This window comes from Canis lupus, chromosome 27 (genome assembly GCF_048164855.1).
Source record: "Canis lupus baileyi chromosome 27, mCanLup2.hap1, whole genome shotgun sequence".
NCBI lineage: Eukaryota > Metazoa > Chordata > Mammalia > Carnivora > Canidae > Canis > Canis lupus.
In genome coordinates, this window is record NC_132864.1 from 24,618,330 (window position 1) to 24,630,977 (window position 12,648).

General features: G+C 47.5%; 1 protein-coding gene across 5 annotated transcripts in view; it reads left to right on the forward strand.

Annotated features, from left to right (window-relative positions):
• The window catches only part of SSH1 (slingshot protein phosphatase 1), a 61,600-nt gene that overhangs the window by 23,086 nt on the left and 25,866 nt on the right, over positions 1-12,648 (forward strand). For 4 of the 5 annotated variants that reach the window (XM_072802942.1, XM_072802943.1, XM_072802939.1 and 1 more), the window contains exons 3-5: positions 4,457-4,560; positions 8,403-8,467; positions 8,771-8,892. In XM_072802942.1, the coding sequence (XP_072659043.1) occupies positions 4,457-4,560; positions 8,403-8,467; positions 8,771-8,892 (291 nt within the window). Of the gene's footprint in view, positions 1-624; positions 864-4,456; positions 4,561-8,402; positions 8,468-8,770; positions 8,893-12,648 lie in introns of those variants that run through there. The other variant, XM_072802941.1, reaches the window with a different exon arrangement.

Genomic DNA, 12,648 nt, shown 5'->3' on the forward strand with positions numbered 1-12,648 from the left:
TGGCTTTAATTTCTTTCATGGGCCAAAAGAAGCGCTGAAAACATAGTGCCCACTGGCTTCTGCTCTGCGGGTTTCAGGGTCTCGTGCCAAACTCTTGGGGACCGGGACCTGCTTTACCTTTGCAGCCAGCCCTGGCCGGCACCCCGAGCCTGTGGTTCTCAGAGTCCCTCCTGTGTGTGCACCCGCAGTTCCCTCTACCTGGATTCTCCCCCCACTTTGCCTCCTCAGGCAGGGATTAGCATGACTGACGAATTTTCAGGATGCAAAATGCTTTGACGACTTGGGCTAACTGTGGCAGCTGCCCACGGTCACCGTAGGGTGAACGGGTGGCGATTTGACAGAAATAGGAATCCTTCAGTCTGTCAATTTCAACCAGAATGGGGTCCTCACTGCTTTGGGACTTGTTCTTTGGTGGCCAGCTGTTTTCCCTCACAATTTTCTACACACCCTGGTGCTTGTTCCTAAGGCCTGCAAAAAGCCGTAGGAGTAAAGTGATTAGAGGAACTTCAGCTGTTTTGCTCCCTCTGAATGGCCCTCTTTCATCTGGATATGCAGGGACAAGGGCCTTTTTAAACCCAAATATCAGGGGAAGACAAGAGTCCCACAAGGGCCATTCGCTCTCTGGGTGGGAACATCATCCGGAGCTGAGGATTCCTGCCTGCCTGCCTGCCTGCCTGTCTGCCAGAGGACTCAGGCCCCTTCCTTCCCTTTGATCATTCTCCGGAGGGAGTGCGAAGCAGGAGCTTAGGAGCAGTTAAAGATGTGAAGCCAGCTGTCATGAACCTGTTTTATTTCACTGACTTCTGCGTCTCCCTTCAGCCGGCTCACAACTTGCACTCTTCAGAGGTTTCCAGCCCAAATTAGTACGTATCCCCACCTGATCTCTCTCTTCCTACCACGTATCGATTTCTGGGTGACACTGGCAGATTATGCTTGGAGGGCTGGGGTGTTTTGAGGAGCATCGTTGGAGGTTTTCATCTGTCCTTAGTGCCGGGTAGAAAACCCTAATCTTTTGTCCTCTCCCAAACTGGGCGGTGACCAGTGTCTGAGAACATATTTGTATTGCAGAGATAAAAGCATTGGGGCGGGGGCAGGGAGGGCCCAGGCTGAACTTGTTTTTACTCTCCCAGCAAGATTTTTCTTAAAGCAGTGGAGGAAAACAGTTCAGTTTTATTTATCTAGGTCTAACTTTTCTGAAACTTCAGTCACACACACTTTTTAAAGACACAAGCATTTTGGGAGAGAAGGCTGGTTTTTCTTTAGCGGGGAGGTGTGGTTTGTGGGTCTGTATTTCCTTGCTCCAAGAACCTAGTTGAGTGTGCCATCCCCAAAATGGACTTTTTTTCTTTTTAAAGATTTTATTTATTTGAGAGAGAATGATCGTAGCTGGGGCGGGTTGGGGGGCGGGGAGGAGAAGCAGAGGGGAAGGGAGAAGCAGACTCCCTGCTGAGCAGGGAGCCCGATGTGGGGGGTTCATCCTAGGACCCTGGGATCATGACCTGAGCCAAAGGCACACACTTAACTAACCAACTGAGCCACCCAGGTGCCCCCCCCCCCCCCAAATGGATTTCTTAAAGGACATCCCCATGGCAGTACCCCAAGACTGGCAAATCACGGTACCACGCTTTGCTGTGTTAGAAACCAGGCACAGAGAACCCTCATGGAGCCTTGGCAGCAGGGGTTAGGGGGTACTGGAGGGGAAACGGTGTTCTTCTCAGCCTCCCAGAAGGTGTGTGAGGCTCAAGGCCTAGAGTGAGCTCACAGAGAGTATCTACATTTTGTTTTCATAAATCCTATGACTGCCCATGTTTCACAGCCTCTTGGCCCCATATGCGGTTACTCTCATCCCAGACGCAGGGCGGGCTCACAAGCCTGGGGCAGATAATGTGCTTTGTGGGCTTCCCTGTAGCTCTTTACAGTAAACGCTTGTGCCTGATTGCCCTGAGGGCAGAGGCAGTGTTCCAGGGCGCAGTCCACATGGGCCCTGACTTCATGTGTAGATGGGGGACTCTCATTCTTTATCAGTCACAGGAACACAGAGGAGAAACTGGCCTTGTAAGCAATCACGGGGTAAAACCAGCCTATTCTTTTTTGCATTGTTCTCTTTTTTTTTTTTTTCCAAAGGAAATGTAAGGGAAACCAAGGGGAATTTTTGCCCATGATTTTCAAGGCAAAGGTCACTGTTAATGGCTGGCTGTTTCCAGAGTGTTCAGGCTTCTGGTCAATAGGGATTTTTTTTTTTTTTTCCTTTTCCCTTTTTCTTTTTTTGTGGGGAGAGAGGACAGTGAAGGAGAGAATCCTTTTTTTTTTAATTTTTTTTAAGGAGAGAATCTTAAGCAGGCTCCACACCCAGCATGAAGCCAACACAGGGCTTCATCTTGTGATCCTGAGATCACGACCTAAGCCAAAATCAAGAGTCAGATGCTTGACCTGACTGAGCCACCCTGGTGCCCCCTCAGTATTTTTTTTTTTTAAGATTTTATTTTTAAGTAATCTCTACGCCCAGCATGAGGTTTGAACTCAAAACCCTGAGATCAAGAGTCATAGGCTTCTACTAGCTGAGCCAGCTGGGCACCCCCTTTTTCAGTACCCTATAGTCCTGGGCTTCCCAGCTCTTAAAACTGGCAACACAAACATAAAGCAGGTAGAGTGGAGAGGATGGTTTGGCAGCATGGTTGGGGTTACTAAGTGAAGAAAAGCTGTACGGATATAAAGGATTGGTAAATGAAATCTACAAAACTGTCAGTAACTCAGAGGCCCAAATAAGAGAGGCAGCCTTTTCAGCCTTACCATTGGGTATTTGAGAAGCATCACTATTGTTGGCGTGAGGATTCAACCAGCAGAAGTCACAGATTTTATTGTGGACTTCATATTATACAAGATCACTGTTTTTCTGATTCCAGGAGCTGCTGAGTTCAATGTGGTGAGTTTTCTCAGCACCTAGAATTGCATGTGAGACTTAACAGAGGTTTTTATTCCAAGGGTTAGAACATTTAACTGCTAATGTTAGACATTGGGGGAGAAGGTGATGCTGCTTTTTTTATATTTACAGAAACTGACCCTGTATTTCCGTCAGGAATCGATTTTGCTTTCTGTTAAATGCACACAAAAAGTGCTGCTTTTTCTTGGAGATTTTTCCCTTCAAATCATTAATATATGAATTGGTGGCTAGAGATTTAATGAGTTTTACAGTTCCCTTTATTGTGAACTGTGATCTTTCACAAAATTAGTAGAACTAAAATGCTTTTTCATTATAATGTAGAGTATATATCTTCCCTTACTCTGAAAATCAAAAAGATAATCCTTTTAACAAGTTAATATTTGCTCAGTAGAGAAAATTTGGAAGATACCAAGAAGCAGAAAGAAGATAATCATAGGTGGTCCAGCCCTTCACCAAAGAACACTGTTAACAGTTTTAGTGCATTTAATGGGTGATTCTCAGCATTAACATTATTTTTGAATAATTGGTCATAACTAGTAGCTACATACAGCCTGTCAGTTTATATAGTCTTGATTTTTGTGTAAGCTAAAGATTTTTTTGATAGCCAAATCATGAAATTTTTGAAACTTACATTGTAACTTCTTGTGTTATATATTGAATGTAAATGTTATTGCTAGTTTAAAATAATAAAAACCGAAAAGTTCATTCTGCTGAGAAATTCATGGTGTCAACTGGAGGGTTTTTTTGTTTTTGTTTTTTTAAGATTTTATTTATTTATTTATTTATTTATTTATTTATTTATTTATTTATTTATTCATTCATTCATTCATTCATTCATTCATGAGAGATACACAGAGAGAGGCAGAGACACAGGCAGAGAGAGAAGCAGGCTCCATGCTGCGAGCCCGATGCGAGGCTCAATCCTGGGACTCCAGGATCACGCCCGGGAGTCGAAGGCGGATGCACTTAACTGCTGAGCCACCCAGGCATCCGTTATAACTGGAGGTTTTTTATTGGAGTAGTGGCATGGTAACCTTGACCAAGTTAAATCACCAGGTCCGGCTTTTGTTAAGATGCAAACAAATAGTGAAAGTATAACTTCCTCTTCTTAATATTCCATCAAGGAAAGGCACTGAGATCGCTGAAGTTGTTGTAAGTCAGGGAGTCATAAAGATTCCACAGCAAGAACGTGAAAAATTCGTAAAATTCAGAGTTGCTCTCTATTTTCGGAAGATGTGTTACAGGGAGATCCTGTACAGTATCCTGCAGGAAGGGGCTCCAACCTTGCAAGAGTCCAAAGAACCTTGGGTGTTTTAGCCGAAGCATGAGTTCATCACAGACTCTCCGGCAGGAAGCTCATAGCAAAGATGTGGGAAGAGTGCAGTGGGAAATGATCCTAAAAGCTGTTTTGTCCCATGTGCATTGTCCACACTAAAGCTTTTCCTCTGTTGTGTGTCTTTGCCCATTTTCCTCTCTGAATTCCAGACTGACTGTGTTTGGTTTTATTCTTCCCAGCTTAAGTGAGAGCTTTTTCATGGTGAAAGGAGCAGCCCTCTTCTTACAGCAGGGAAACAGCCCTCAAAGCCAGCGAAGTCTTCAGCATCCCCACAAGCATGCAGGTAAATTGAGGTTCTTACCTTAGAACTTCTTTGCTGTGCAATGGAGGAACCTTCCATTACTGGTAGTAAACAATTTGCTGACTGTCAAGGCCAGAGAAAATAGTGGAACACAGGCTTATCATGCCTGGTGCAAAGTAGAAGCTCTTTTCTAGAGCAGGTAAGTCATACATGTTTTCCAGCTAGCACTGAGAACTTGGACTGTGTTCTGTGTGTTCTGAGAACTTGGACTGTGTGTCTATGGAAGAAGTAAGGCAGTCAGCAGTGTTCTGTTTGGATGTAAAGATTTCCCACTCACAGTTCATCAGTTAACTGCAGATTTTAAGTTATGGTACGATTTTTTTTTTTTTTTTTTTTTTAAACAAATGCACCAGAACATGTGATAGCCAGATGTTGTCCCCTTGAAAATAACCACCCTTGGGATGCCATGTACTTTCCCTAAGGACTCTGGTCATTTCTCTGAGCATTTGGAAAACTCTCATTTGGAGAATTTCTTTACAAGTCTTTGTCAGGCATTGGGGTGGGAAGTCTTTATTATTTAACGGTGGATTTGTGTTTTGGAAGTAGAAGTGATAAAGTGGGGATCAGACCCACTTTGGGTCCATTTAGTTCCAACCACACATAAATAAGAAATGTTTCTATAGTAAAAGAGACTGGTTTTCTTAGGTGACTTGACTCTGAAACCAAAGGCAATTTGAAAAGAGGAACCAGAAGACATCCCATACAAGCGAATCTTTATAATAGGTCTGTAACCTCTGCAGGCACTTCTTGGATGAGCAGCGCCTCTCAGTGTGATCTGGAGAGGCCTCTGGCCCTTAGAACAACAGCAGGTGAAAGCAGCCAGCAGTTGGGGCCAGCTTTCTTGTCATCGTGACATGTTGTCTCACCTCAAGTCATTTAGCCTCATTTTGGATCTGAGTGCCTTGGTTAGAATTTCGTGTCTTACAGTTTACAGCAAACACCAGGGATCAGTCAGTATTTTTACATACAAATCAGGGATCAAGATTTAAGTTTGTTTTCTGCTCAGAAAACAGTTCTGCATAGGGAGGCAGTGGAGTGTGGGGCAAGAATATGTGTTTTGGAGCAAGACAGACCTGGCTTCTGATCCCAGTCCTATACCTTACCGAGCAGTCACAGTTGACTTCTGAGCCTCAGTTGCCTAATCCTCACAATAGGCATCAAATAGCAGTACCTCAGGACAGAATTTAAAGTGTATGCATGTAGAGGTGCCTGGTGGATCAGCTGGTTAAACGTCCAACTCCTGATCTCAGCTCATGTCTTGATCTCAGGGTTATGAGTTCAAGCCCCATGTTGGGCTCCGTGCTGGGTTTGGAGCCTACTTAAAAAAAAAAAAAAAAAAGTGTGCACAGAACCTGTTTACCTCCTCATGGGTGCTCTGTGTAAGGAAGCTCTGATTATTACTACAATGATTTCGAGTACAGTAGTACTACAAACAGAGCCTTCTTTCTTGAATCTCTAATGGTTCTGTCCTGTCAGGAATTTAACCATTGTTTGTGTCTTAACACAGCAAAGTGAATGCTCCAGCTTTGTTCACCCTTTGTATTCAGTGTCTCCATCCTCTGATTCAAACAGTGTTTTCATAGTATGTGGAGCTTGGGGAAGTGAGTGCAAAGCCATGTAAAAACCATAAGTCAGGCTGGTTTGTGCATCTCTGGAACATATCAGAGAGTAAGAAGAAAGCTGTAGGCCTCGTGGCTCTTCTGCCCCTGAGGACTGGAATAGCTGATGAGCTCAGAGAAGCGGAGGGGGAAAAAAAAAAGCAGAGGGATGGTATGGTGACTGTCCCAGGCTCTCAGGAAACCATCCTAGGGCAGGCACAGACTGGACTTTATGTCAATTCCTGTTTTTCTAGAATCACTGTCAAGAGCCCTGGATGGCCCACAGTCCCAGTAGTAATCCTGCAGAGCTGAGTACAAGTGAGGGTTAATTCTGCCCATGCAGAAATCATTCAGGTCATTTCAACCAGTCTCCAATCTGAGACTCTTGCTAGGGCCTCTCCTTTGGGCTTCTAGTCTCTGCTGTTTTCTCAAGTGCTGAGTGAACACTTCAACATATAGAGGCGGTGTGTGGATGCCAGACCACAGTCGGGAGTTATGTCAGTCAGCAATTCCACATCTCCACAAGCAGTCCCACTGAAAGGAGCCTATCTGTGTGAAAATGTCCCTTTCATTGGCACTCAGCAGACAAAGGGGCTTCTTTTTGCTTTCATCTGTGTGCTTCTGTGACTCAGAGTGGATGGTGGTGGGGTGCAGGCGAGCCCAGACCCAGCTGAGGTAATTGTGTGCTGTTGGGTAGAGAGGCAGGGGAACGAGGAGCTCCTTGTCCTCCTGAAATGTGAACTGTCACCTGCCAAGTATTCCTTAGGGAAAGCAGTGGCAGTGAGGGGTGTCTTGCACCATGCTGTCATGGAGAGAACAAGACGAGAGGGGCAAGCTTCCAACACCCTGGGTCCTCTTGGAGGCAAGAAGTACAATTTGGACATCGTATATCAACCTGACCTAAAATTTAAAAGATGCTTTTGAGAGCAGCCCCAGTGGCTCAGCGGTTTAGCACCACCTTCAGCCCAGGGCGTGATCCTAGTGACCCAGGATCGAGTCCTGTGTTGGGCTCCCTGCATGGGGCCTGCTTCTCCCTCTGCCTGTGTCTGCCCCTCTCTCTCTATCTCTCATACATAAATAAATAAAATCTAAATAAATAAATAAAAGATACTTTTGCAAAAGGAATGAATACAGTATATTGATCCTTCCGGGATTCTAGTTGGGACCTATAGGATAACGTGTTTGTTTTTGTTTGTTTTTTTTAAGGTTTTATTTATTCATGAGAGACAAGAGAAGAAGCAGAGACATAGGCAGAGGGAGAAGCAGGCTCCACGCAGAGAGCCTGATGTGGGACTCGATCCTGGGACCCCAGTATCATTCCCTGAGTTGAAGGCAGACCCTTAAATGCTGAGCCACCCAGGCGTCCCAGGATAACGTTTTTTAAAGATAATTCTGTTCCTTCCTTATAAAGTAATAATTCTTTATAGAATTCAGTTGTAGACTGATGTGTATATAAACTGCTGTGAAAAGAGGTGAAAGCCTTAGGCATGGGCAGCTACTAGTAGCCTTCATAACATTTTATGACCTCTGAAATTGCTTGGATGATCATCAGTGGGCTAGTGGGCAGAAATAATGATGAACATAATGATCAGAAAGAGGCCCAAGACGAGGGCCCAGATGTGTAAGCACTTGGTGGTGGACATGTAGGCCTGGGCCCCAGTCATGTCACCTGCCATCCCCCAGTCCCTGGACTTCACAGAGTAGGCAAATGCCACAAAGACTCAGCAGCACAGGGACCAGACGGTGTGGTCAGGCACAGAGGTCTTGCTCTGGATGTTGATCATAGTGGTTGTCAAGGGAGCCAAGTTCTGAGGCACATGAGTGGGGGATGGGGCAGAATGAGAGAGAGAGAATCTTAAGCAGACTCCATGCTGAGCACAGAGCCCCAGATGGGGCTCAATCCCCCACCCTGAGATTATGACCCTAGCCGAAATCAAGAGTCTGATGCTCTACCAGCTGAGCCACCCAGGCACCCACATCTTAGGCTATAAAAGCAACTTCTAAAAACGTGGCCACCAACTAGATCTCCCCATCCTCATGCAACATTTAGGAGTGAAGTAACAGAAATGGAGCCTCTTAGTCTCTGATGGTTGTCTTGTGGTGGAACTGGAGGGATTTTGACTCTGAGGTCTTCACCCAGACCCTCACCGTCAGCCAAGATCTTGCAGGTTTCTGCCTAGAAGGTGTGTGGGTGACCTTTTCAAACTTTCTTCATTGGTCCAACAGGTGACTTGCCTCAACATCTTCAAGTAATGATCAACCTTCTGCGATGTGAAGATCGGATCAGGCTGGTAAGAAGAGATGAGAGTGGCAAGTTTTTCTAGGTGTCCATGTTGGTCTATGCTAGGTTGAGAGCTTCATTCTCTGGATTTTACCTGTTTACCCATTTGACCAACTTTGGTCTCCTCAGAGCCAAGGACTGTCCCTTGTTCATGGATATAAACCAGACGTGGCTCCTCCTCTTAAGAATCTCATCTTAATTCCTGAACTCACAGGGGGAAAGATAGAAAACAAAAGTCCTTGATGTTGGTTTGGTGCCAGAAGGGGCCACCACCTGGAAAGGCAGCCCAGTGAGAGCGTCTTTGCCTGTCTAGGCTGTGCGCTTGGAGAGCGCCTGGGCGGAGCGGGTGCGGTACATGGTGGTGGTGGACAGCAGCGGGCGCCAGGACACGGAGGAGAGTATCTTGCTGGGCGTCGACTTTTCCAGTAAGGAAAGGTGAGTCTGGTGGGGCGGTGCTTCCCTTCTGCGGCGGGGACATGGGCTGATGCTGAAGAAAGTTTTCCGTGGTTCAGTATCTGTGGGAGATGCTGGTGGAATGGGTCGGGGTCAGTGGTGGGGGTGACCAGGCATGCAGAACATAACAGTACAATGCACCCTTGTAGCTCTTGCATGCCTGGTGCTGTGTAGATCCAGTCTCTACTCTCAGCTCAGGGTCTACTGAGAGGATAGACAAATTACACTGAGCTTAGAGGTTTACCACTGGGTTGCTATGGCGGGGCGGGGGGTGGGGAGCCATAGAAGAGAGTACCTTGGCCAGGAGGGCTTCCTGAAGGAAGTGACAGCTGTGGTGAACACCTAAGGACAAGCAGAAACCAGTCACGTAAAGCAGGGACAGGCCCATGTAGAAGTATGTGGTTGATAGGCATCGTATCAAGCGCCTTAATCCGGTATCACTATCCCAAGTAGATTCCCAAGTATTTGTTGACAGGTGCTTGGTCAGATGCTTGAAGAGAGGTTTGGAATTTCCCAATAACTGGAGTTCAGGTCAGTTATATCATAGATCCTATTATGTGTGTGAAATGAGGGTGAACGGCTCTTTTTACCTCTAGAGTAAATGAATGTGCGTGAGATCATTGCAGACCCTGAATTAAGTTAGGCTCCCTTTATTTATCATCTTTATTAAGTTAGACTCCTCCACTGAGGAAAGTGTGTGCTTTCTCTTATGTATGCGGCAATGGGCCAGGAACACAAAGAGGCAGCCATACGCAGTTGTCCACCTCCGAGAGCCTCTAAGCTGAGCGAGGAAGGAGCCATGATCAGATAGATGGTGGGGCAGCGGGCTTGGTGATGGGGAGATGCTCAGGGGGTTGTGGAAGCTCAGGAGCTGGGTGGGCTCGGATGGAGCAAGCCAGAGGCCTTCTGCAGCATGTGGTGGCTAACCATGTCTTATAGGGCAAGTGGGCAGCAGGGACGGGGGGCAGGAGGTACATTCGAAGGTGTCGTGGGCAGAATTGATGGCAGGAAAGGAAAAGCCACCGAAGCAGTGAATGGTGTTGTGGCAGCTTGTGGTCTCATCATGTTCCCGTGAGAGAGCTGCTGTTACAAGGGACCAAGGCTTCATTGCTGGTTAACAAGTCCACGAGGAAAGAGGGAGGATGTTTCTTTTATGGCCTTCCTGGTACAGGGTGGCATCATAAGAAAGTTTTGTGTGGCATACTTAGGGAGAGATGTGTGAGCTGATGTCTGTGGCTTTGGGCTGGTTGGGAAGTCTGGATCTGGAAGAATGTGTAGCCTGACAGCTCTTAGGAGGTGAGCTGTGAAGAGTGCCATTGAAGACTAGAGGGCCCAGGGGCGCCCGGGCGGCACAGCAGTGGAGCGTCTGCCTTCTGCCCAGGGCCTGATCCTGGGGTCCTGGGATCTGGTCCCACGTTGGGCTCTCTGCAGGGAGCCTGCTTCTCCCTCTGCCTGTGTCTCTGCCTCTCTCTCTCTCTCTCTTTCTCTGTCTCTCTCATGAATAAATAAATAAAATCCTAAAAAAAAAAAAAAAAGACTAGAGGGCCCAGTACTCCATGTCAGGTACCCCCAGGCAGGTACTCTGGGAAATGGGCTGACCTCTGTCCTCTGTGTTTTGGGCCACTGTCGGTGTGGTTGTGAAGCACAGAGGTGTTTAGTGTAAAATAATGATGCAGTTATATTTGCTCTTCCAACGATCAACCAGCCTTTCGTCGTTCCTTCCAGGGCAGAGGCTTTCTTTACCTTGTGTGGTCCATTCCTGTAGCACCCTGGCCCTGAGCGGGATTCCTCCCTGTGGGATATGCCCATCGTCTCTGCCCAAACTGTCGGAGTTGAGAGGAGGTCTGCCCCTCCTGCCGGCCCTCTCTGATCCTTCCGTGGGAAAGCACAGGGCAATTGCCACAATGTGTCCTCAACCTCTCATTGAACCCTTAAACTGCCCTGTGGAGTAGGTAGCCCTGATTCATGTTTTACAGATGAGGAATGCAGCTCAAGACGTCAGTGTGATTATCCCAAGGCCATCCTACTAGTTAAGAAGGACCTCTGAATTGGGGCTTTTATGGCAGCCCTGCCAGTGTAGACCTCACACATCCATATGTGGTGGCTCACCTCTACACTCTGTTGTTCGTGAATTCATTCATACTCAACCATCTGTACTTGTTAGCACTTCCTGTGTGCCTGGTGCCCCACAGAGTGAGTAAGAGCATCTGGCTTCTGCTCTCCAGCCTGGTTTCTGCTCTCCAGCCTCGTAGTCTGGAGGTCGTGATCTCCATCAGACAGGTACTCATGCACTTCAAGTCGTCCTTCCCAGCTGGAGTGGACAGGCCTGTGTGCAGGTGCCAGCCCCAAGGCTGGTACAGGCGTCTTGTGGTTGGGGAAGTGATTTGATGGGCTGCAGAGGGTGAGCAGGTAGTCAGAGGAGAATGAGAACTAAGTGGCCCTTCCTCGTGTCGGGTCTGAATGGCGGGCCTACCTGCCCAGGCATAAGGAGGCAGCAGCCTGGGCACCCACTGGTGGAGCACCAGGCACTTTTATTTGTCCTTGGCTGAAAAACAAAGTCCTGGTCCTTAGGGAAGCTTTTGATCTGCTGAAAGCATGATAGGCTTGTTTTTCTAAATTCCTGACATAAGATTTTGCTTTTTTCATTTAAAAAAAAAAAAAATGAAGGGAGAGATGAGTCTTGCCCACAGCAGGCACTTGCAGGGGTTCGGGCAAGAGGACAGGCAGGTGCTGAGTTAGAAGGGAGGACGCTGGGACAGTGACTGGCCCTGTGGGCTCACAGCTTCTCTTCCAGAGCTGCCCATCTGCACACGCAGCCTAGGGAGACCCGAGCAGTCACCCTCAGGTTCCATCTCGTGTCATTCCTTGGGATTTGGGAGCACTCGGAGTGCCGTGAGCCTGTATAGCTGCGCTGCCTTTGCTGGTACCTTGCAGTCTGTGAAGGACTTTCATGGCATGCCTCGGGCCAGGGCTTTCTCCTGCTTAGCCCTTGAGTCCCCACGCCCGCCCGGCTGGCTCCTCTGTTGCTCCTGTTTCAGTTTTCGTCTGAAATTTTCTTCTCCCATAGCCACTGCTACCCACTTTATCCTTCAAGGTCATTCTTCCTCTGAAAGACCCCATTTCCCTGACTGGGTATCCCTGTTTCCCCTACATGTAAGCACACATGCCCTCCTTCACTGTAGAAATTTTGCTGCAGTCATGATGGGACTACTAGAAACTCACAAAATGGCAGGTAAGGGAACATTAGGGAATTTGCTGAGTTTTTGTAGTCAGGTCATGCATGATCCCTGTTCATGCTTTTTTGACTGCAGGTTGGGAGCCTGAGTGGCAGTCCTCCACTTAGCCCCACACACGCAGTGCTCTCTAGGCTCATCCCCATCTCCCATCTCTACAGTTAGTGGAGGCCGGTTGAGATGCCACCCTTGTTTAATACACAGTTCATCTCTGCCTGCCCTGGAAGGGCCAGTCTGGTGCTCCTTGTAACTACCTATTCTATCTTCTTTCCTCATTACTAGTCCCTGGTGTGGGCCATCAGTGCTAAAAGGGGGTGAGTCTTCCAGTCCCAGCCACATGTTCCCAGCGAGCCCTCTGCCCTGGGCTTTCAGCATGTTGGTTTTGGGCTGTGAAGGGGCCCCCTGCTCGCCCTCCCGGGCACTGATACAGCCAAGTAGCTCCAGAGCTCTGCAGGTCCCAGCATCAATTTTATCTTGCAGCTGTACAAAGGAAATATAATTAGCC